The 23,297-nt window shown below is 39.7% G+C and overlaps 1 protein-coding gene across 1 annotated transcript in view; it reads left to right on the forward strand.

Moving 5' to 3' along the window:
• The window catches only part of STT3A (STT3 oligosaccharyltransferase complex catalytic subunit A), a 31,419-nt gene extending 10,202 nt beyond the window's left edge, over positions 1 to 21,217 (forward strand). Inside the window, exons 8-18 of the mRNA XM_025893582.2 lie at positions 613 to 777; positions 2,201 to 2,381; positions 3,380 to 3,535; positions 5,049 to 5,140; positions 5,976 to 6,131; positions 6,358 to 6,546; positions 7,542 to 7,658; positions 7,776 to 7,878; positions 17,565 to 17,753; positions 18,564 to 18,679; positions 19,300 to 21,217. Coding sequence (XP_025749367.1) covers positions 613 to 777; positions 2,201 to 2,381; positions 3,380 to 3,535; positions 5,049 to 5,140; positions 5,976 to 6,131; positions 6,358 to 6,546; positions 7,542 to 7,658; positions 7,776 to 7,878; positions 17,565 to 17,753; positions 18,564 to 18,679; positions 19,300 to 19,338 — 1,503 coding nt within the window. The 3' untranslated portion in view covers positions 19,339 to 21,217. The remainder of the gene's footprint in view (positions 1 to 612; positions 778 to 2,200; positions 2,382 to 3,379; positions 3,536 to 5,048; positions 5,141 to 5,975; positions 6,132 to 6,357; positions 6,547 to 7,541; positions 7,659 to 7,775; positions 7,879 to 17,564; positions 17,754 to 18,563; positions 18,680 to 19,299) is intronic.
• Positions 21,218 to 23,297: the final 2,080 nt, after the last annotated feature.

Here is a 23,297-nt window from a genome sequence, read left to right on the forward strand (position 1 = left end):
ATACCGTATGTCCTATGGGTACATATTGGTTATATTTTTTCCTGTTCAATCTTATGTATTCACTTCTCCCCTTAACTGCTTCCTCTTACTATGTATCCTTAAATCCTCCATATAATGTTATAATAGATTGCATCTAGATTAACCCTGAGGGTTGGGTGCTTCTTTTGTGATCATGATGGCAGGAGGCATAGGGAATAGGGGATTGAGTTACAGTAATAGGTGTGAATTTGATTTTCCTATTTAAAGAAACCAGTTATTTAGACTCTTTAAGCCACTTGGCTTAAAGGAAGTTTATAGTTACTATAAAGAGATATTCTTTGCAAGGTCGTAGGTAATATCCTAAGGTGTAGTGGGGGCCTGAGGAGGAATGCTTAGAGGAACTCTTTTTTTTTTTAAGATTTTATTTATTTATTTGACAGAGAGAGACACAGCAAGAGAGGGAACACAAGCAGGGGGAGTAGGGGAGGGAGAAGCAGGCTTCCCGCCGAGCAGGGAGCCAGATGTGGGGCTCGATCCCAGGACCCTGGGATCATGACCAGAGCCGAAGGCAGACACTTAACGACTGAGCCACTCAGGCGCCCTGAGGAACTCTTCTTTTTTATCCTGTCATAGGTTTCTTCATGGGGAGGTTATGTGTTCTTGATCAACTTGATCCCTCTCCATGTACTGGTGCTGATGCTTACAGGACGTTTCTCCCACCGGATCTACGTGGCCTACTGTACTGTTTACTGCCTGGGCACCATTCTTTCCATGCAGATCTCCTTTGTGGGTTTTCAGGTGAGCCCTAGACTGAGTAGAGTTTTTAGCTACTTCTACTTTCTCTAAACAGCTCCAACCAGCTTGATTTATCTTGGATTCCAATGAAGAGAGTAAGACTTACAGTCTAACCTTGGACTGTTGTGCTAACTGAAGCAACAGAATCATTGGTCATTAAAGTCTCCTTTCAGGGTGCGTTAATATTTGTTCCATAAAGTTTGAATTGAATGACTGTTAATTGGGCTTAGGTTTGTTGGAGGAGAGATACTTTGATCTGAGTTGATATAAATGCAAAGTTATTTGCAGTCCTTTTTAATGTTGATGAGTCTACGCATTAGTAATGACCCCTGAACTTCTTGATAGGGCCTGTGTGAAAGTCCTTTAGGAAGCAAAACACAAATGTTGTAACCACATTACTCGTAGGTTAAGAGACAACTATGAAACCAAAGAGTAATGTGTGGTGTGTTTGATTTCTCATGTAAAATTCTGATGGAAATGGAACCCTTATTCAGAGTTCAGCAGTATTTTCCTTACTGTTCACCTAGTGTATGCAATTTACTAATCAGTGAAATATAAAAATTAAAAATATGATCCTGGTCCTTAAGGGGTCCTTAAGGGAGTTACAGTCTTGCAGGGAAGGAAATACATGCAGGTGTCTATATTCTGTAATATAGCAGTTCTGGAAATGTAATTCCTGGACCAGCAGCATCTGGGAACTCGTTAGAAATGCAAATTCTGGGGGCAGCTGGCTGACTCAGTAGAGTATGCAACTTGATCTTGGGATTGTGAGCTTGAGCCCCATGTTGGGTGTAAAGATTATAAAAAATAGTAACAAATTTCAGTATTCTGAAGAAGCAAATGAACTCCAAATTTTTTATTAAAAAATGCAAATTCTGAGGCTTTATCAGAGACTCACTGAATCAAACTCTAGGGGAGGACTCCAGTCCGAAATCTGTGTCTTAACACCCTCTTTTCTTTGCCCTCCCCATGGTTATGGTGCTCCCTAGTTTGAGAACCACTGGTCTAAACAAAGAAGGAATTTATAAGTAATCTAAGGGATCTAAAGTGCATGGAACATAGAGAATAATGGATTTCAGTTTAGGCAGATTAGGAGGAAATGGTATTTGCATTGGGCCTTGGGTGATGAGAAATTCTGTGAATGTAAATTTTGGGAAAATGAGAAAATTGCTGTCTAGGCTAAACAAATAGTCTGAGTAAAGGCCAGAGGTATGATAATGATAGAGTATGAGATGCTTTGGAGGATTCCAAATACTCTTTGGAAAATGCAGCAGGCGAATTAGACCTTCCCCTCCATTGGCCCTAATTCCTTTGAGGCGTCAGAACTCATTTGACCCTTTTTTGGTCCAAACTAGGTCGGGATAATTCAGGTCTAGGCTAGATCCATTGTTTTGCAGCATTGTCACATATATGCTTTTACCTACAGCCTGTCCTTTCATCAGAGCACATGGCGGCCTTTGGGGTCTTTGGGCTCTGCCAGATCCATGCCTTTGTGGATTATCTGCGCAGCAAGTTGAATCCACAGCAGTTTGAAGTTCTTTTCCGAAGTGTCATCTCCCTGGTCGGCTTTGTTCTTCTCACCGTGGGAGCTCTCCTCATGCTGACAGGTAGGGAAGGCTCACAGCTTTTGTAAATGGGTATAGAACATATAATAAAACTTCAAAAATACGGGTTATTTCTTGACCACAGAAAGATTCATTCTTTTCCTCCTAAGAGTGTGAAGTCCTCCTTCATCACATTCAGTCCACTTGTCAGCTCAGTGTTTGGATTCTGCGTAGTTAAGAATGTCTCATTAGAGTAGCTCTTAATGTCAGAAACATCACACTTGGTGAAAGGACTGTATCTCACTTTGCTAATTTTTCTCCTCTTTTTTTTTTTTTCTTTCCTATTGGTAGGGTGGAAGGAATTGATACTGCTGGCCGTACCCTACAAATATGGCCTTGTCTAATCCCATATGCACTAACCCATGGCTGTTTAGCATGCCATGTTTTCCTCACTTCTCAGAGGCTGATTTGATTCTGCCCACGTCTCTGTGTATTGTCTACTTTGGAGCAGCACTGGCGGATGTAGCTGACTTAGTTTATAGAGTTGGCCATGGTTTGGCCAAATTTGACCTAAAACCCTTTGAAGGAAGCACTTTTGCCTCCCATCTCTGAGTTTATAATGTACAGCCTGACTTTATTCTGTTAGCTGTGCTGACAAAAGTACTCTCTAGTTTGAAAGAAAGGATGGGGTGAAATTCTCAAAGTATTGATGGCATTTTATTTTATTTATTTATTTTTTAAAGATTATTTACTTATTTGACAGAGATGGAGAGCACAGGCAGGTGGAGCGGCAGGCAGAGGGAGAGGGAGAAGCAGGCTTCCTGCCGAGGAAGGAGCCTGATGTGGGGCTCGATCCCAGGACCCTGGGATCATGACCTGAGCTGAAGGCAGACGCTTAATGACTGAGCCACCCAGGCGCCCCTATTGATGGCATTTTAACAAAAACCTAATCCTTCTCTGTCTCAGACTCTTATTAAAATGGAAAATTGAGATTAGTTAGGGTCAGAGGTTGTTTTGTTTCAGGAGTGATTGTGAAATGTTTGTTGCTCCTTTGCTGCCAGGAAAAATATCTCCCTGGACGGGGCGTTTCTACTCACTGCTGGATCCTTCTTATGCTAAGAACAACATCCCCATCATCGCTTCTGTGTCTGAGCACCAGCCCACGACCTGGTCCTCATACTATTTTGATCTACAGCTTCTGGTCTTCATGTTTCCAGGTCTGTCTGCTTTGTGTTCTTAGGTGGCCTTTTGTAAGAACCACCATTTGATTCAAAATAAGTAAATTACCCTCGTCCTTGTGTTTTGTTGTTTTTTTTTTTTTAAGATTTTTATTTATTTATTTATTTAACAGAGAGAGAGAGCACAAGTAGGCAGAGCGGCAGACAGAGGGAGCGGGAGAAGCAGGCTCTCCGCCGAGCAGGGAGCCCGATGCAGGGCTCGATCCCAGGACCCTGGGATCATGACCTGAACTGAAGGCAGACGCTTAACCCACTGAGCCACCCAGCCGCCCCGTTGTTGTTCTTTTTTTGCCTGTTTACCCTGTGCTGTACAAAGGATGGCTAAGCATTTTTCTAATATTTGAGGCAGAGTAGGAGTCAGAAGTTGAACAGTTAGAGATGCTGGCAAGTTCAGAGCCTCATAGTTTTCTGTTCATTTGTGTTATAAGTTAAAATTCAACTTGAATTTGAATTCACGTTTTGGTTTTTGTTTCTGAGTACTTTCAGAGTACCTCTCTCCCATCCCCCATCTGTGACTCCTCCCTGTTTATTTCTTGGCAGTACTGAAGTTTGAGAATAGGCATGGCTGATTGTAAAGACACAGCTACTTATCTTCTAGCCAATCCAGATATGTTTTTGGATTTACTAGAGGTGGGGTGCTTCCTTTTTTTTAATAATATAACTTCTATTTTTTTTTCTTATGAAATAAAGCCTATTGTAAAAAATACAGACAAGTTAAAAAAAAAAGTAAAAATTTCAGGAGTTCTCACCACGCATCTGTTGGTACTGTTATCATTTTGATGCATGTTCATCTAGTTAGTTATTCATTTATTTATTTTAGGTTTTTTTTTTTTAAGATTTTACTAGAGAGAGTGAGAGAGCGAGCACAAGCGAGGTGAGGGGTAAAGAGAGTAGCAGACTCCCCGCTGAGCAAGGAGCCCTGTGCAGAGCTCGATCCCGGGACCCTGGGATCATGACCTGAGCTGAAGGCAGACGCTTAACCAACGGAGCCACCCAGGCGCCCCTTAGTTTTTTTTTTTTAATTAAAAAATTTTTTTTTAGTAATCTTTACACCCACCCAGGATGGGGCTCAGACTCATAACCCCGAGATCAAGTGTCACATGCTCTTCTGACTGAGCCAGCCAGGCCCCCCCTCAGCCAGTTACTTACTGAATAAAAATGAAATGATATAGTTTTTCCCCAATTTTTTTCATTTTATGAAGGATCATAATTTATGTTATTTAGTATTATTTTAGAGTTATGATATTTAAATATGTTTTTTGTAAGTACAGAGATATGTAAAGAAGGCAAATGGTCCATATTATCCTGTAGCAATATTTTAATTGATGTATTGTACTCTATTATATAAATATACTATAAAAACTACCTCTTTTATGTTGGATGTTAGGTGGTTTCTGACTTTTTGCTATTTTTAAGAGTTCTGTAGTAAACATCTTTGCACGTATATATGATTATTTATTTTAGTTGCTTCTTTTTATTTTTACTTTTGTAGTTGGTCTCTATTACTGCTTTAGCAACCTGTCTGATGCCCGGATTTTCATCATCATGTATGGTGTGACCAGCATGTACTTTTCGGCTGTCATGGTGAGGAATGCCGTCAGTCATAGTATCAGTACTGCCCCTGACTCTGAGGGCCATGGCAGGATTCAGAATGTACTGATGATTGTGCAGATGCTTTCCTCGGAGCATTTGAGGGGCTGAGTTGTAAAGCTGCTCACTGTTGCTGCTCCTTCTCAAGGATGTGTAATGGGCTCATACGTTCTGCTTGTGTGGCCCAGCCTTCTTGGATTCATAACCTTGTATCAGGAAGGGGCACGTATACTCCGTTGGAAAAAGCGTCTGTGGGCAGGTTTCTTCCCCTCTCTTTCTGCATGTCTTAAGAAAGGAGTTGACATTTTTTCCTTAAAGCCCTGGGAGGATTGCCAAGTGTTAGATTGTTGAAAGTGGAGAGATTTTATATTTTGTAGTAAAACAGTGTTTCTTAAACCATAGTTAAATACATTTTTTTTTAAAGATTTTATTTATGTATTTGACAGAGACACAGCGAGAGAGGGAACACAAGCAGGAGGAGTGGGAGAGGGAGAAGCAGGAGGGAGCCTGACACGGGGCTCGATCCCAGCACTCTGAGATCATGACCTGAGCCTTAGGCAGACGCCCAACGACTGAGCCACCCAGGCGCCTCCCATAGTTAAATACATTCTTCAACATATCATTATTTGGGGACACATATACATATATAACTGAAAATAGTTTAAAGAATGTATACTTCTACTGTAGATATATCAAGTATTTTCTCATATTTTTTTATTGAGAAATCATGTTTGTTGAAAACCACTGAACTGATGTCATGATGTACTAATAGGTTGTAATTTGTAAAACGCTGATTGGACTATTTTTGTTTGCTTCCTGTCTCTTGTAGGTCCGTTTAATGCTAGTGTTGGCACCTGTTATGTGCATTCTTTCTGGCATTGGAGTCTCCCAGGTGCTGTCCACTTACATGAAGAATTTGGACATAAGTCGTCCAGACAAAAAGAGCAAGAAGCAACAGGATTCCACTTACCCTATTAAGAATGAAGTGAGAATTAAGCAACGCTAAGAACAGGCTTGGGAAACTCTGTGTGTATGTGTGTGTTTGTGTGTGTGTGTATCTATTTTTTGAGTGAGGGAATAGAATGTTGTCATAGTGGTCAGAGTGAACTCATATAGTCCCTGACTTGTTTTGATTCATTTCATCTATATTGTGTGTAAGAAGCTGTTCTGAGTTGTGAAATTTAATTTGCTTTATATTCTTCCTTGTTTAGGTGGCAAGTGGGATGATACTGGTCATGGCTTTCTTTCTCATCACCTATACCTTTCATTCAACCTGGGTGACCAGCGAGGCCTACTCTTCTCCCTCCATTGTGCTGTCTGCCCGTGGTGGGGATGGCAGTAGGATCATTTTTGATGACTTTCGAGAAGCATACTATTGGCTTCGTCACAATACTCCAGAGGTAAAAATTTGGGAGCGATGGGATTGAGGGGTATGGGGAAGTGGGAGACGTTTGCTGTGATAGTGATTCAATGGGTGAAAAGCCTAGAGAAATTGGAACTATAGAACCCTGGTGTTGAATGAGCCCTATAGGTCAGCCTCCATTCAATTCAGGATTTCTTCTGTATCCTTACTGGTAATCATCTACACTCTGACAGCGTGGTGATTTTATCATGAGATAGACCACCCCAATTATAAAAGAAATCAGAAAATAGAAACAAGAAAAAAGATACGGGGGCGCCTGGGTGGCTCAGTTGGTTAAGCGACTGCCTTCGGCTCAGGTCATGATCCTGGGAAGATCGAGTCCCACATCGGGCTCCCTGCTCAGCAGGGAGTCTGCTTCTGCCTCTGACCCTCCCCCCTCTCATGTTCTCTCTTTCATTCTCTCTCTCTCTCTCTCAGATAAGTAAATAAAATCTTAAAAAAAAAAACAAAAACAAATTTTCCATAAAGTGATCACCTGATGATAAGCACTTTTAACATTTTGGTTTATAACTTTTAAGAATTTGAAGTGATTTTCTTGCAGTAGCAATAGCCCTTCTGAGTTAGACACTTGATGAAAGCTGTAAGAATTTCTTAGTTCTTGTCCATTATATTCTGTGGTTTATATTCCCCCCCATCTTGATATTAACTGCTTTTTGTGTATTGCTAAAGATCATTTATTTAATATAATTATCTGATGACACCAAATTATTTATTTGGAAATATTACCCAGGCCCTATACCTACCATCGCTTTATGCTTGTTTATATAAGGTGATCTGAGATGAAAGTATTGGGAATGTTGAATTGTATAATTTGCACTGAGATTCCATGATTATATTATAAATGTAGGACCAAGTGCCAAGATTTATTTTCTGGTTAGGCAGTGCCTCACTATCAGATGCCTTTCCAGTTCTTCTCTTGTACTTGAATTTTGGAGGCAGTGAGCTTATTTTCATTTCCTGTTCTTCTTTCAGGATGCGAAGGTCATGTCATGGTGGGATTATGGCTACCAGATTACGGCTATGGCGAATCGGACAATTTTAGTGGACAATAACACATGGAATAATACCCATATTTCTCGAGTAGGGCAGGTAAAGTGAAGGGATCATTTGAGTGTTTGGCACACAGGATCTAGTGGGGAATATTTCTCTCTGAGGGATCATATGACTTAGAATTTTGCTCTGAGAAATGTGCGTTTATTTTTCTAGGCAATGGCGTCCACAGAAGAAAAAGCCTATGAGATCATGAGGGAGCTTGATGTTAGCTATGTGCTGGTCATTTTTGGAGGCCTTACTGGGTATTCCTCTGATGGTATGTACTTGATTCTAACTATAGGTCATAGATTCTAAGAAAACTACACGAATCTCCTATTTTTCTGGTCTTTTTTTTTTTCAATAATATCAACATACTTTCTTGGTTGGGAAAGTTCCTAAGTATTTGCAACTTTAGGGTTTATATGTTTGGATTTTTTTTGGCAACAAGTAAGAGGTAAAAGTAAATAATTCTCATATAGGTATGGCATGCTGTAATTGTCTAAAGACCTAGGAGTAGTTCCACACCAGTAAGCAAAGAACATAAAGCTTAGCTGAACCTACTGTGGTGTTCATTTCACAGTATATAATCGAACAAACAAAAAGTAATAGCAAAGTAAAATACAGTGTGAAAAAAAGAACATAAGGCATCTGAAAATGAACTTAAGAATTAGCATTTCTAGTGGGTTTAAGCCATAGATTCATATGCCAATTTAAAATGTTTCATATTTGTGTGTGTGTGTGTGTGGCATATGTTACCACGTTCCCTACGATTAATAGCAAAACCATGTTTTTTTTTTTTAAAGATTTTATTTATTTATTTGACAGAGAGAGACACAGTGAGAGCAGGAACACAAGCAGGGGGAGTGGGAGAGGGAGAAGCAGGCTTCCTGCGGAGCAGGGAGCCCAATGTGGGACTTGATCCCAGGACTCTGGGATCATGACCTGAGCCGAAGGCAGATGCGTAACGACTGAGCCACCCAGGCACCCGCAAAACCATGTTTTTAGAAGACTTGTCAAAATGTGATTCTCTGCCTTAAAAAAACTTTTTTTTTAATTTTATTTATTTATTTTTATATATATGAACGTATACATTATATGTAGTAGAAAGAGATGATGACCTGAGTCAAAGGCAGACGCTTAACAACTGAGCCACCCAGGCGCCCCTACCTTAAAAAAATTTTTAAAAAACTGAAGCAATACCTTATTTTTACTTGAAAATGTGAAACACTTTTGAAGGTTTATAATAAAAAGTGGTAGATACTACCCAGTCCCCAAGACTAAATTCCCTATGATACCAGTTTCCAGAGGCAATTATTTCTTCAGTTGTTCCTTTTTAGTACTTATGTTCTTATTTCTAAAAATATGTATATTCCCTATTCATTGATCATTTTATTTATTTATTTATTTATTTATTTATTAAAGATTTTATTTATTTGTTAGAGTGTGGGCAAGAGAGAGTGAGCGAGAGAGAGTGAGCAAGGGTACAGCAGGGGGAGCTGCAGGCAGAGGGAGAAGCAGGCTCCCCACTGAGCAAGGAGCCTGATGCGGGACTCGATCCCAGGACCCTGGGATCATGACCTGAGCTGAAGGCAGACGCTTAACCAACTGAGCCACCCAGGCGTCCCTCATTGATCATTTTAGATATGCCATATCAACTTATAATTGTAGAGAAGAAATTTTGTCCTTTTTATCACTCCCCACTTCCTCCTTTTCCTCTTGATTCTTCTTAGTGGGGTCAATTTTTAATTTTTGGTTAAATCCAGATAAAGTATTTTCAAAATCGTGACTATGTAAACATTCATTGCTGAGTCAGCCAGTATACCATGGTTACATTCTTACCTAAAATAACTTGTTTTCCTGCAATTAATAACTACCTCATATTTTTTTCTTAATTTTCTTTGAATATATGACTGCTTCTTAGAGATGTTTAAATTTTAGATTATATGTCTCTATATATAGTACATATAAAGTGCCAAGTATAAAGTTAGAAGACTGGTTTCCATGTGTGTCTTGTACAAGCAGAGGAAGAATGATGATGGCAAGGGCGTGTGTCCACAGACTTAAACTTTCACGATTGTACCAGCACTGTTTGTGTATAATCATTTATAGGTTTTTCTCGTAGTCACAATTAGCCAAATACTACAGAAAAGTATTTGTGTATGTATATATGTATATGTATTTTTATATATATGAATGTATACATTATATGTAGTAGAAAGAGATAATTTCTCAAAATCTTAGCAGTAACCACTCTTAAATAACCACTTTCAGTCAGTCAACCTTTTATTGCCTACAACGGTGCACAGAAGAAGTATGTTTAATGCTGGCATAAAAATGAATGTCATTATTTGGATTACATTGTAGTTTTTTTCTGTGAAATTAAGGAAAGTAGCATGTGAGACACCTGACAAAGTAACTTAACATTAAAAGAAAGTGCTAAGATGAAGAGGTTTCAATTGTACAAATATTTTAAAAAATTTTTTTAAAAGATTTTATTTATTCATTTGAGACACAGAGATAGAGAGCATGAGCACAGGGAGAGGCAGAGGTAGAGGGAGGAGCAGGCTCCCCGCCGAACCAGGAGCCTGATGTGGGGCTTGATCCCAGGACCCTGGAATCATGACCTAAGCTGAAGGCAGATGCCCAACCATCTGACCCACCCAGGTGCCCCAATATTTTTTTTAAAAGATTTTATTTATTTATTTGACAGAGAGAGATATAGCTAGAGAGGGAACACAAACGGGGAGTGGGAGAGGGAGAAGCAGGCTTCCCGCAGAGCAGGGAGCCCGATCCCAACCTGGGCCGAAGGCAGACACTTAACGACTGAGCCACCCAGGTGCCCCTCAATTGTACACATTTTTAAAGTGAACTTTGCATTGAACATTTTTAAAAATTGTACACATTTTTTAAGTGAACTTTGCATTGAACATTTTTAAAAATGCATTTTGTAAGCATATAGCATGATCAGTTTCCACAAGGGGAGCGTATCCATGTAACTAGCGCCCAGATCAAGAAACAGAACATTACCAGTGTCCTAGAATTCTTCTTCATACACCCTGCATCTGCCCCCCCCAATCTTCTAAGGGTGACCACTGTCTTGGCTTCTAATGCCATTTGTTTTTTAAACAGATTTATTGAAGCATTTTAACATATTGTACACTGTGTATATTTAAAATCTGTAATTTGGTAAGTTTTGACATTAATACATACCTACCTGGGTAGTTTTGCCTGTTTTTGAATTTTATAAATGCAGTAGTATTGTATGTACCCTTTGTTTCTGGCTTGTTTGGTCAGTATTGTGTTTGTAAGATTCATTCATGTTGCAGGTCATAATAATTTCTTAATTCTCAGGGCACCTGAGTGGCTCAGTTGGTTAGGCGTCAGCCTTCTGCTCAGGTCATGATCCTGGAGTCCCGAGATTGAGTCCCACATTGCATTCTCTGCTTGGCAGGGAGTCTGCTTCTCCCTCTGCCCTTCATCCTGCTCTGTCTCTCTAATAAATAAATAAGATTTTTTTTAAAGATTTTATTTATTTATTTGACAGAGAGACACAGCGAGAGAGGGAACACAAGCAGGGGGAGTGGGAGAGGGAGAAGCAGGCTTCCCACGGAGCAGGGAGCCTGACGCGGGGCTCGATCCCAGGACACTGGGATCATGACCTGAGCCTAAGGCAGACACTTAACGACTAAGCCACCCAGGTGCCCCAATAAATAAGATCTTAAAAAAAATTTTCTTAATTCTCATTCCTGTGTAGTATTCCATTGTGTGAATATAGCATAATATATGCATTTTATTTTTTATTTTAAAGATTTTATTTATTTATTTGACAGAGAGACACCGTGAAAGAGGGAACACAAGCAGGGGGAGTGGGAGAGGGAGAAGCAGGCTTCCCGCTGAGCAGGGAGTCCGATGTGGGGCTTGATCCCAGAACCCTGGGATCATGACCTGAGCCGAAGGCAGATGCTTAAGGACTGAGCCACCCAGGTGCCCCTATTTTTTATTTTTTTTGAAGATTTTATTTATTTATTTGAGCGAGAGAGAGAGAGAGCACAAGCTGGGGTGGGGGAGAAGCAGAGAGAGAAGCAGACTCCTGGCTGAGCAGGGAGCCCAATATTGGGTTCAATCCCAGGACCCTGGGATTATGACCTGAGCTGAAGGCAGATGCTTAACCAGCTGAGCCACCCAGGTGCCCCAATGTATGCGTTTTAGTGTTGATGGGTTCAGCTTGGGGCTGTCACAAATGATGCTCTTATGAACATTATCGTGCTTGTCTTCTGGTGAACATATATATAATGTTAATAATGGAATTGCTAGTTTAGAAGGAATGTATGTGTTCAGCTTTAATAGGTACTGGCAAAGAGATTTCTAAAGTGGTAGTACCAATTTACATTCCTGCCAACAGTATTGTTGGTTGTTCTGTATTCTTGCCTAACACTTGGTATTACAAATCTTTTTCATTTGTGTCTGTATGTGGTGGTAATACAGATGTTCTAATGAAGATGGAGACACTGTTCCCTCATAATCACTTGGTTATGTAAGACTATAAAAATGTGACAGTCAGAGATTTAGTTAGGTCAAATTGATGCCTAATTGTGAGAATGATAGCATAGGTTAAGTTTATGTAAAGAAAGACTCAGACAGAACACCTTAAGAGAGAAAAGCTTTCTTTGGACATTGTGCTATGTTTTTGAATTGTTGCAAGAGTAGTGATTGGACAATTTCTCTGATCTATATATGGAAGCTAGACTTAAAAAAAAAATAAGATAACCACTGAAAAAAGAACACTCGTTATCTAAATTTATGAAAACATGCATGTGAAAATCATGAAAGAAGTATTGTTTAATTTTCTCATATTGAATTTATTTCTCAAGTTCAAATGATTAGGCTTCATTAGTTGGAATTCTGAAAAACTCAAGAAGTATTGTATGATGAAAAGGAGTGAACCCAAAGTCCAGAGGTTGTTGCTATTATTGTTATTTAAACATGGTAACATTCCAGGTGGTGCCTTTTGTGAATACTTTTTAACATTTTAAAAGTAGCTTCTCCCTCCCTTCCTCCCTCCCTTTTTCTCCCTTCCTGCCTCCCTCTCTCTCTCCCCCTTTCAGTCTTTTACAAACACACACAGACACATGGACAAATGTGCCCCAGAACAGCTACTGGTATTGCCTTGATGGCTAATCCTCTCTTCCCCCCTGCCCTAACTCATTTTCAGTCATTATTCTTGCCTCTCCTGAGTCTATTAGAAAAAAAAACCACCACATCATGGGGCACCTGGGTGGCTCAATCGGTTAAGTGTCTGCCTTTGGCTCAGGTCCTGAACCCAGGGTCCTGAAATTGAGCCCCACATCGGGCTGCCTGCTCAGCGGGGAGACTGCTTCTCCGTCTCCCACTCTCCCTGCTTGCACTCTCTCTCTCTCTGTCAAATAAATAAAATCTTTTTTTTTTTTAGGATTTTTTTTAGATTTTATTTATTTATTTATTTGACAGAGACACAGCAAGAGAGGGAACACTAGCAGGGGGAGTGGGAGAGGGAGAAGCAGGCTTCCCGCTGAGCAGGCAGCCTGATGTGGGGCTCAATCCCGGGACCCTAGGATCCCGACCTGAGCTGAAGGCAGACGCTTTACTACAGCCACCCAGACACCCCAATAAATAAAATCTTTAAAAAATAAAATAAAATAACCACCACATCTCATCAAGTTGTATATGTTAAATATGTACAGCTTTTGGTATATCAATCATACTTCAATAAAGTGGTTTTTAAAAAGCACACACTGGGCGCCTGGGTGGCTCATTCGTTAAGCGTCTACCTTCGGCTCAGGTCATGATCCCAGGGTCCTGGGATAAAGCCCCGCATCGGGCTCCCTGCTTGGTTGGGAGCCTGCTTCTCCCTTAACCTACTCCCTCTGCTTGTGTTCCCTCTCTTGCTGTGTCTCTCTCTCTCAAATAAATAAATAAAATCTTTAAAAAGAAATAAAAATGCACACAAAATTTTTGCCCTGAAGATGATTCTAAAATGTTGTGAGCATTTTTTAAAAAAGATTTTATTTATTGGGTGCCTGGGCGGCTCAGTTGTTAAGCGTCTGCCTTCAGCTCAGATCATGATCCCAGGTTCCTGGAATCCAGCCCCCCATCGGGCTCCCTGCTCCATGGGAAGCCTGCTTCTCCCTCTCCCACTCTCCCTGCTTGTGTTCCCTCTCTCAGTGTCTCTCTCTCTCTATCAAATAAATAAATAAAATTTAAAAAAAAAGATTTTATTTGAGAGGGAGACAGAGCACAAGCAGGGAGAGGGGCAGAGGGAGAAGAACAAGCAGACTCCCCACTTAGCGGGGAGCCCCAACAAGGGGCTCAATCCCAGGACCCTGAGATCATGCCAGCCAAGTTAGATGCTTCACTGACTGAGCCACCCAGGCACCCCTCTTGTGAGCATTTTTATGCTAAGTGGTACCAGTTCCAAAAACAACATTTTCTAAAGGGATTAACATGCATTTGGGTATAAAAATTGTATTGCATTTATTTATTTATTTAATTTTTTAAGAAGATTTTATCTATTCATTTGAGAGAGAGTACAACAAGGGGAGTTGCAGAGGGGGAGGAAGAAGCAGGCTCAGCTAAGCCACCCAGGTGCCCCATGTACTGCTTTCTTTTTTAAAGTTTCATTATTTCATGGTCATATCTCATGTTTCTTAAATGTTCTTAATTTAAACTTCCTTGAGATGTTGCGTCATGGACAAGATTTTGCCCTTTTGCAAGTCATGTTTATTTCATGTTACTCATTTTCTATTAAATGCTTATACAGATCTAAAATAAAATATTTAGATCTGATGATAGTTCAGACTCTCTTGTCCGAGTTTGATACAACACTGCCCTTTAACTTTCCCCTTTTGTGTAGGCAACAGAATCTTTGAGTGGTGGCCTGTCCTTCATGCAGTTGCTGTTACTTTTTACTTCCCCTTCTTTTTTTTATTTGAAATTTTTAATAGGAAAGAAAAGAAGTAAGGGATTTTATTTTGTTTTTCTAAAGATTTTATTTATTTATTTATTTGAGAGAGAGATAGAGAGAGCATGATGAGCAGGGGGGATATCTTTGATGATCCAGTAGACCAGGGGTCCATTAGACTGCAGCCATACCCATTCATTTCTGTGTTATCTCTCTCCCCAGTTTTGAGATATAACTGACATTTGACATTATGTAAGCTTAAAGTTTACAACGTAATGATAAGTTTAGTCAATATTCGTCACCTCACATAGTTAATTTTTTTTTCTTGTGATGAGAATTTTTAAAATCTCTTTTAGCAACTTCAAATATATAATACAGTATTGTTAACTGTAATCATCATGTTGTATATTATGTGCCCAGAACTTAGTAATCTTATAACTAGAAGTTTATCACCTTTGACCACCTTCACCCAGTTACCCCCAATCCCGCACCCCCAGCCTCTGGCAACCACAAAATCTGGCTTCTAAGTTTGGGTTTTTTTTTTTAAGATTCCACTTATAAGTGAGATCCTACAGTATTTGTCTTTCACTGTTCGACTTATTTCACTTAGCCTAACGCTCTCAAGGCCCATCCATGTTGTTGCAAATGGCTGGATTTCCTTTTTATTTTATTTTTTTTCTATGGCTGGATGGTATTCCATGTTATATATGTGAAATAAATATATATAGTAGTTTTTAATTTTTTGAGGAACCTGCATACTGTTTTCTATAGTAGCTGTATCAACTTACATGCCCACCAACAGTGTATAAGCTTTCCTGTTTTTCCACATCCTTGGCAGCATTTGTTATCTCTTGTCTTTTCTAACAGGTATGAGGTGATATCTCACTGTGGTTTTGATTTGTATTTCTGTCATGATTAGTGATGTTGAGCACTTTTCCATGTACGTGTTGGCCATCTGAATATCTTTGGAAAAATGTCTATTAAGGTCCTTTTCCCATTTTTAATCAGATTATTTGGGGGTTTTGTTATTGAGTTCTATGAGTTCCTTATATATGTTGGCTATTAATCCCCTATGTTAATACATGGTTTGCAGATATTTTCTCTCATTCCATAGGTGGCCTTTTCATGTTGCTGATTGTTTCTTTTGCTGTGCACTCTTTCATTCTTACAGCTTATCAGGTTTTTGCTTCAGACATAACGTTCAGGAAGCTACAATCTCAGTACTCCAGACACTACACTACACAAGGAAAGCAGTATTATATATGGAATGCTTACTATGTGACAAATGGTATACGAAGTGCTATACATGCTCTTACTCATAACTCTGTTGTACATACTCTCCTTTTTCTATCTGAAGCTCAAGAGAGGTTAAGTAACTTGTTCAGGGTCATCCACCTAGCATTGGCAATGCTAGAATTCAAACCCTGGCTGTTTAGATCCAGAGTCTGTGTTCTTAAGCAGTGAGATATCCCCTGGAACCCTTTGCTGTAGTGCAGTAGGAACCTTTTTTCCTACAGATCCATAATACATTTTTTTTTTAAGATTTTATTTATTTGACAGAGAGAGACACAGCGAGAGAGGGAACACAAGCAGGGGGAGTGGAAGAGGGAGAAGCAGGCTTCCTGGTGATGCAGGGCTTGATCCCAGGACCCTGGGATCATGACCTGAGCTGAAGGCAGACGCTTAACAACTGAGCCACCCAGGCGCCCCCAGATCAATAATACTTTTTATACTAACCATCCATTTCCCTAACACTCATGGAGGAGATACAGAGAGTGACATTCTAAGAGAGAGAACCTGAGTTGCTGGTGGCGTCAGTATATATGGACCCTGGTAGTGTGTTTGACATAGAAATGTTGACTTCTCATAGATATGTTTTCGAGGTTTGTAACTTTACAACTGTAGGTCAAGAAGTTGCTAAAGTTGATAAAGTTGCTTTCTGGGTCTGTGCTGTCTGATAGAAATACAATGCGAGCCACATATATTGTTTTAAATTTCTATTAGTCACATCAAAATAAGTAAAAAGAAACAAGAAGTGAATTTTAATAATTTAACTGAATATATTCAAACATTATTTAACCAAAATATTTTACTCACTTCGTTTTGTTTTGGTTTTGGACTAAGTCTTAGAAATCCAGTGTGTACTTTATACTTAACAGCAAATCTTAATTTGGATTAGCCACCTTTTTTTTAAAATTTTTTTTAATTTTTTTTTTAAGATTTTATTTATTTATTTATTTGAGAGAGACGGAGAGAGAGCACATGAGAGGCGGGACGGTCAGAGGGAGAGGCAGACTCCCTGCTGAGCAGGGAGCCCGATGCGGGACTCGATCCCGGGACTCCAGGATCATGAACTGAGCTGAAGGCAGTCACTTAACCAGCTGTGCCACCCAGGCGCCTGCCACCTTTTTTTTTTTTTTAAAGAGAGGGAGGGAGGGAGACAGAGCACAAGCAGGGGGTGGGCAGCAGGAGAGGGAGAAGCAGACTCCCCACTGAGCAGGGAGCCCCACATGGGGCTCCATCCCAGGACTCCAGGATCATGACCTGAGCTGAAGGCAGATGCTTAACTGACTGAGCCACCCAGGCGCCCCTGAACTAGCCACCTTTCAAGTTTCAGTAGCTACATGTGGCTAGTATGTATATACAGCTACTATACTGGACAGCTCAGACCAACTAATAACCTGGAAATAATTTCTGTTGTGACTTAAGTCTGGACCAATAGCACAGGCTTTCAGAAGTCTATAGGAAAAGTTGTAAATTTTGAGGGAAAAGTTTTGCCCCCACATTGTATTTCCTATTTTAAAAAATTAGACTTAAATAGTACCATTTCTCATTAGAAAAATATTTTGAGGGATTTTCTTAGAAATAGTGACTTTTTCAAAGGTCACATCACTGTGTCGTATACTTTAAACTAATATTGTATGTCAACTATACTTAAAAAAAAGGAAATAAATAATAGCTTTCATTAGGTGATTTAGCTCTAGCAACCTTTGTGACACAGCTGTTCCCTTTCTGCTTTTTTGTAGACATCAACAAGTTTCTGTGGATGGTCCGGATTGGAGGGAGCACGGACACAGGCAGACATATTAAGGAACACGATTATTATACTCCAACCGGGGAGTTCCGTGTGGACCGGGAGGGTTCTCCGGTGCTGCTCAACTGCCTTATGTACAAGATGTGTTACTACCGCTTTGGACAGGTCTACACAGAAGCCAGTAGGTGACTCCTAATAACATCGGTAATAACAGTAAGAACAGTGATGCTAATACCTATAGTGTTTTTCATCTGCCAGGCACTGCTCTGAGTGCTTTACATCTATTAACTTGTTTGATCCTTACAACAACCCAAAACACAGATACTACTATTATTTCCATTTTATATATGAGGAATTTGAGGTACAAATCAGGTACTTACCTGCCCAAAGTCACGTAACTAGTGGCAGAGTTAGGTTAAACTCAGGCAGTCTGGCTCTGGATTCTGTGATTTTACCCATTACATTTTATTGCCTCTCAGGAAAAGGTATTGCAGTGGAGAGAGGAATGAAAGGGGGATACAGTGATATAAAGGACTTTTCATTTCTTTAAATAAATGCCTGGAGACTAATCTGATTAGGTTAAGTCTTCTGATTTTAATTTCTTGGTATTGCATTAGGGACAATGCTTGAAATGGATGCAGGTCTGATTTCTGATGGGTTCTTCTGTGATTCATGGAGGGGTTACTAGTGTAACACAGAGGCCTCTAGGTAGCAATCCTCGGGAGTGAGGGGCTGGGAAATCAGCCCCCTGTCTTGTAGAAGAGGTAGCCTCCATGGACTTTGTCAAACATCAGCTTGGAGAGGACTTGAATCAGGGTAACACTTGATTTGTCCTAACTACCTGATGTCTTTTTGTGTAGGCCCTACTCTCTAAACAAACTTCAGGCTGAGAAGTAACATTCCAGTTAGTAGATGATTTACCAGATTGATTTCCTCTTAGGAAATCAGCACTGTAGAAAGAAGTGTTTCTCCTTTTTTTTGTCCCTTCTAGAGCGTCCACCAGGCTTTGACCGTGTCCGGAATGCTGAGATTGGGAATAAAGACTTTGAACTTGATGTCCTGGAGGAAGCATATACCACAGAACATTGGCTAGTCAGAATATATAAGGTGAGTAGATGCTACACTGAGAAAGCAACTCTCATGTTTGTGGATTGGTTCTAGTGCTAAAAAATGGGCCACATATTTCTAATATAGGGACATTTCTAATGTCAGAAAAGTAGCTTTTACAACTCAGAATGTTACTATTTTTATTTCAGATTGTTCTTCAAGAGTAGACACCCTAGTCTCCTGTCATTTTCGTTGCGGTTACAGTGATATTTTTCCAGTTGGGGTTGTACTTGATTTGTTGTCGTGATTTTCAGGCCTGGAGGGGAAAAAAAAGAAAGTGTGTGTGTGTGTGTGTGTGTGTGTCTGCGTGTGTGCATGTATATGTGCACACGTGTACGCTACATTTTCTTCTCTCCTACTGAAGAATTTATGGCATAGAGTCACACAGAAGTGTGTTATATCTCTTACATAAGAAAAGATTGAGAACCCTTGATTTTTTTGGCAGGTAGATCATTTATACTCCTCCTCAGAGGTACTCCAAAAGGCTAAGCAGAAAGTAGCTAGTCTCAAACCAGTGCTCATTTAGTCACAAAGCCAAATCAGGCAGCAGACCCCAACTTAGTAAAGCTCTTCCAACTTGACCTGATTGTAAATATTAAAATGACATCTTTATGTTGCAGGTAAAGGACCTGGATAATCGAGGCTTGTCACGGACATAAATGTTATGTCCACCTCCAATATGCTTCGCACTGAGCGTCACATTTAGGACACTGAAGACGTTTTTTAAATATGCAGTTTATAAGAACAGAGCACGATGGGATTAGTATTGTCTGGAAGTTTTGCCCTGGGCAGTATGGGCTGGGCCAAATGGAATGATTTTTTATAATTCTGAGCAGGTTACCAAATGAAATGTCATGGCTTTACTTTGGTCAATTAAAGGGGGGACCTTTTTTTTTAAATGTGCCTTATTTGTTTTGACTTATGACTGATTTGAGAAAGGCAAAAATTTGTGCTGGGCTGATAGAAGGACGAAAAGTAAACCTCATCCATGCTTTTAGCTCCCTAAATGAGCCATGTGGGGGCATTCTGTCTTTCTCAAATCAGGAACACTGTCAAGGACTAGCTCACATCCCACTTGTACAAACAGTTTTGTCATTTCAAAAATTGCAGCACCTAACACAATGCTTTGCATATAGTGGGTGCTCAGTAAACTTTTATTAAATGAATAAATGTTTGTGGAACTAGGAGTGCTGTTTCTGGGCAGGAAAGTCAGCTGTATTGCCATCATGTCTCGGTTTCAGTATCTCTTGTCATTAGAGGCTCTTTGCTTTTATGAGGGACAGAAGGTGGCTAACCACACCTGATCTCACCAGTATTCTTTGGGACTAGCTAGGTTTTTTGTTTTTGTTTTGTTTTGTTTTGTTTTTGAGCAAGAATAAACCAAGTGAGACTCAGTCACTTGAAGTTTTGAAGACTCAAGGCAGACAGTGAAATTGTTCTCAATGGAGAAGATGAAACTCCTCCAATATTATTTATAGAATTTGATGGTCAGGTGTTTTCGAATCAGCTGAAATATAATCATACATTTCTATTTGAAATCCAGCTTTTCAGTCAGTACTCATTTATTCATGATACAGTAAACATTCTTTGCTCTTTTCCTTTACCTTATATGCTAAAACTCTTGTGATTATTTAAGGGTGAGCTTCTTTCTCAGTCTCAGCTAATAAATATGTGGCCCATGTTGTTATTATATACCACTAATAAACTCAGTGATCTGGTTTTGAAGCCCTTGCCAAATAAGCTACAAATTAGAAGCGGGGGGAATTGCTATTAGCAAGTACCTGGAGACAGTGCTAGCCTGACTGCAGTAAGGGGGAAGAGAAACTTAAAAAAATTTTAACTCAAAGTACAGTAGTTCCATCAATATTCAATGTCAGGACAAATAGCCTTATATTCAGTACAGCAGGACACTGTATGTATTTTACAACATAAGACATATATCAGTGATGTATCCCTAAGTCATTAAACATACAAGATAACTGTTTAGTGTCACCTGTTTAAGAAACAGGAGCAATTACATGACTTTTAGGTAAGTCATAATGGTGCCCCTAAAGGGTATGCTCAGGTATTCTTGTATACCCAGGAAACTTAACCTTCCAAACCAATTTATATACTAAGTGCTTGACCTGTGGGTGAGATTCAGATTGGTGTAAGATTTAATTTGCTATATGTAAATATATTACTTGATTTTTATACAGAATTTCTCCCTAGTGGAAGAGGTTATTCCGAGCTTGTTTTTTTTAACCAATATGAGCAGTACCAGGTTAAGATTGTTAGTGATCTTCCTCAGAAGCATATATGGAATAATCACTATAGTTGTTAGTCTTAATGATTTTAATTTTGTTACCTTCTAGGCTACATGAAGGTATTTTTTTTTTAAATTTACTTTTCACTTTCATTGTCCTAGTGCATTTAGTGTAAGAAAAATCACATAGCTCTAAAAAAGCAACAACACTTTTTCACCCCCCAGAGACAACCACTTTCAACTCTGCTGATTCTCATATTACTTACCTCCTTATCATTAAATAATTTGCTTTATTTTGCTATGTGTTGGTTTTTCAATTTTAGGTATCATCTGATGACTTGGTGGTGTGGAAACTGAGGTTGTAGCTCTTTCACCAGTCTGTGATTCCCATGGACACACATATTCTTACCATCTTATGGTTCAATCATGGTTATGATTTAGATTAGATCACTTATGATTTAGATTAGATCAATATTTCTTACCTTATGGTTTTCTACAACTAGGCCATGTGGTTACTCTTTTTTTCCGACATAACTTTTTGGGGGAGGGTTTTTTTTCTTTATTTGTATTTTGTACCTGATGCTCATTTTTCCCCAAGCTCTCCTTCATTTGTAACAGCATCCTTTCAATATGTTCGGACTTGTTAGGTATTCATTCTTAGAGAGGTCTTCTGTTTTGATATGTTCTAGTTTGGACTGGTTTACATTCTAGATTTGCTACCCAACCTGTTGGGTTGGTGTATCCTTTCACTGTCATATTGTGTTAATATCCTAACTTCCTTCTTAACACCTCTACCTACCTTCCTGAGAAAAAACAGGTGGGAGATAAATTTCTTGAGATCTTGCATGTCTCTTTGTCACACTCAGATGATAGGTTAGCTGCATACAGAGTTCCAGGTTGGGGATAACTTTTCCTTAGAATTATTTTGAAGGTATTGGCCCGTTGTTTTCTGTCTTCTAAATGTTGAGAAGTGCAGTGCTATTATTTTTTTTTTTAATTTTATTTATTTATTTGAGATAGCACAAGCCAGGGGACAGGAGAGGGAGAAGCAGGCTCCCCACTAAGCAGGGAGCCTGGATCATGACCTGAGCTGAAGGCAGACTCTTGACTGAGCCACCCAGGCGCCCTTGCAGTGCTATTCTGATTCTTAATTTTTTTGTATGTGTCCATTCCTCTAACTCCCACCCCAGACCTATTAAGATCCTATCTATGTAATGTTTTGAGATTTTTACCAATGATACACTCGGAAATGGGTCATCCATTGTTCTGGGTACTTTAAAGTATGGAAAATCAAGCTTCGGTTCTGGGAAATTTTCTTTTTTTTTTAAAAGATTTTATTTATTTATTCATGAGAGACAGAGGAGGAGAGAGAGAGAGGGAGGGAGAGAGAGAGAAGCAGAGGGAGAAGCAGGCTCCCAAGGAGCAGGGAGCCCGATGCGGGACTCGATCCCAGGACCCTGGGATCATGACCTGAGCCGAAGGCAGACGCTTAACCATCTGAGCCACCCAGGTGCCCGAAATTTTCTTTTCCTAATTGTGTATTCCCACAGCTTCTCTTTCTGAAAATTAAGTTACTTGGATGTTGGACTTACTGGGTTAGTCTCCTGATAGTCTATATTTACTTTTCTGTTTTCCACCTTTATCCTTCCTTCTGGGACATTTCTGAAACTTTTTTTTTCTAACCTGGTTTCCTTTTTTTCTCCTGTCATTTTTTTTAATGTCCAAAAGCTTTTTAAAAATGTTCCTTTAATATCTTTCATATTAAAGACCTTTTCAAATTCTTGGTTGTCTGCTCTTCTTAGAGAGTGGGGCCCAAAAAGTGGATTGGAAGGTCTGTTTGGGGTTGGGCTCACTAAACGTGGGCCTCTCTCCCATGATCTGGCTGAGTTATCATATTGTTACATAGGAACATATTTCTGTTGTTATATAATTGTTTACATAGGCAATCCCTGATACTAGTATTTTTAGATCTTTCATGTAGGTAAGATTCCCTGAAGAAGGCTTGTATGAGTATATACTCTTAGGGATACGAGGCCAGCTGGCAGATTTCTGGGAGTAAGGTGGGGCAAGAAGGCTTCGAGTTTCAGCCTGATACTGATTGTGCCTGATACTCTCCAGTTAGGATTGGGTTTACCCTCTCAAGTCTTGTACCAGCTTTGGGGAGGAGCAGTTAATTGGGTACACACAGGAGGGAGGGGTTCCAAGGTTCTTTAGGCTTCTTACATAGTCTTTCAACATATCCTCTTTTTAGCCCCACCTTCACCTCCACATTCCATTACCTGGAGTCACTAATCAAACTTGAGCCTTTTGGGAGTTCTGTGATATAAACCAAGTTGCTTTCCTTTCCTATTGATGGCTTTACGATTCATCATT

This window comes from Callorhinus ursinus, unplaced genomic scaffold (assembly GCF_003265705.2).
Source record: "Callorhinus ursinus isolate GAN/ISIS: 27379988/994484 unplaced genomic scaffold, GSC_fseal_2.0 scaffold19, whole genome shotgun sequence".
NCBI classification, from domain to species: domain Eukaryota; kingdom Metazoa; phylum Chordata; class Mammalia; order Carnivora; family Otariidae; genus Callorhinus; species Callorhinus ursinus.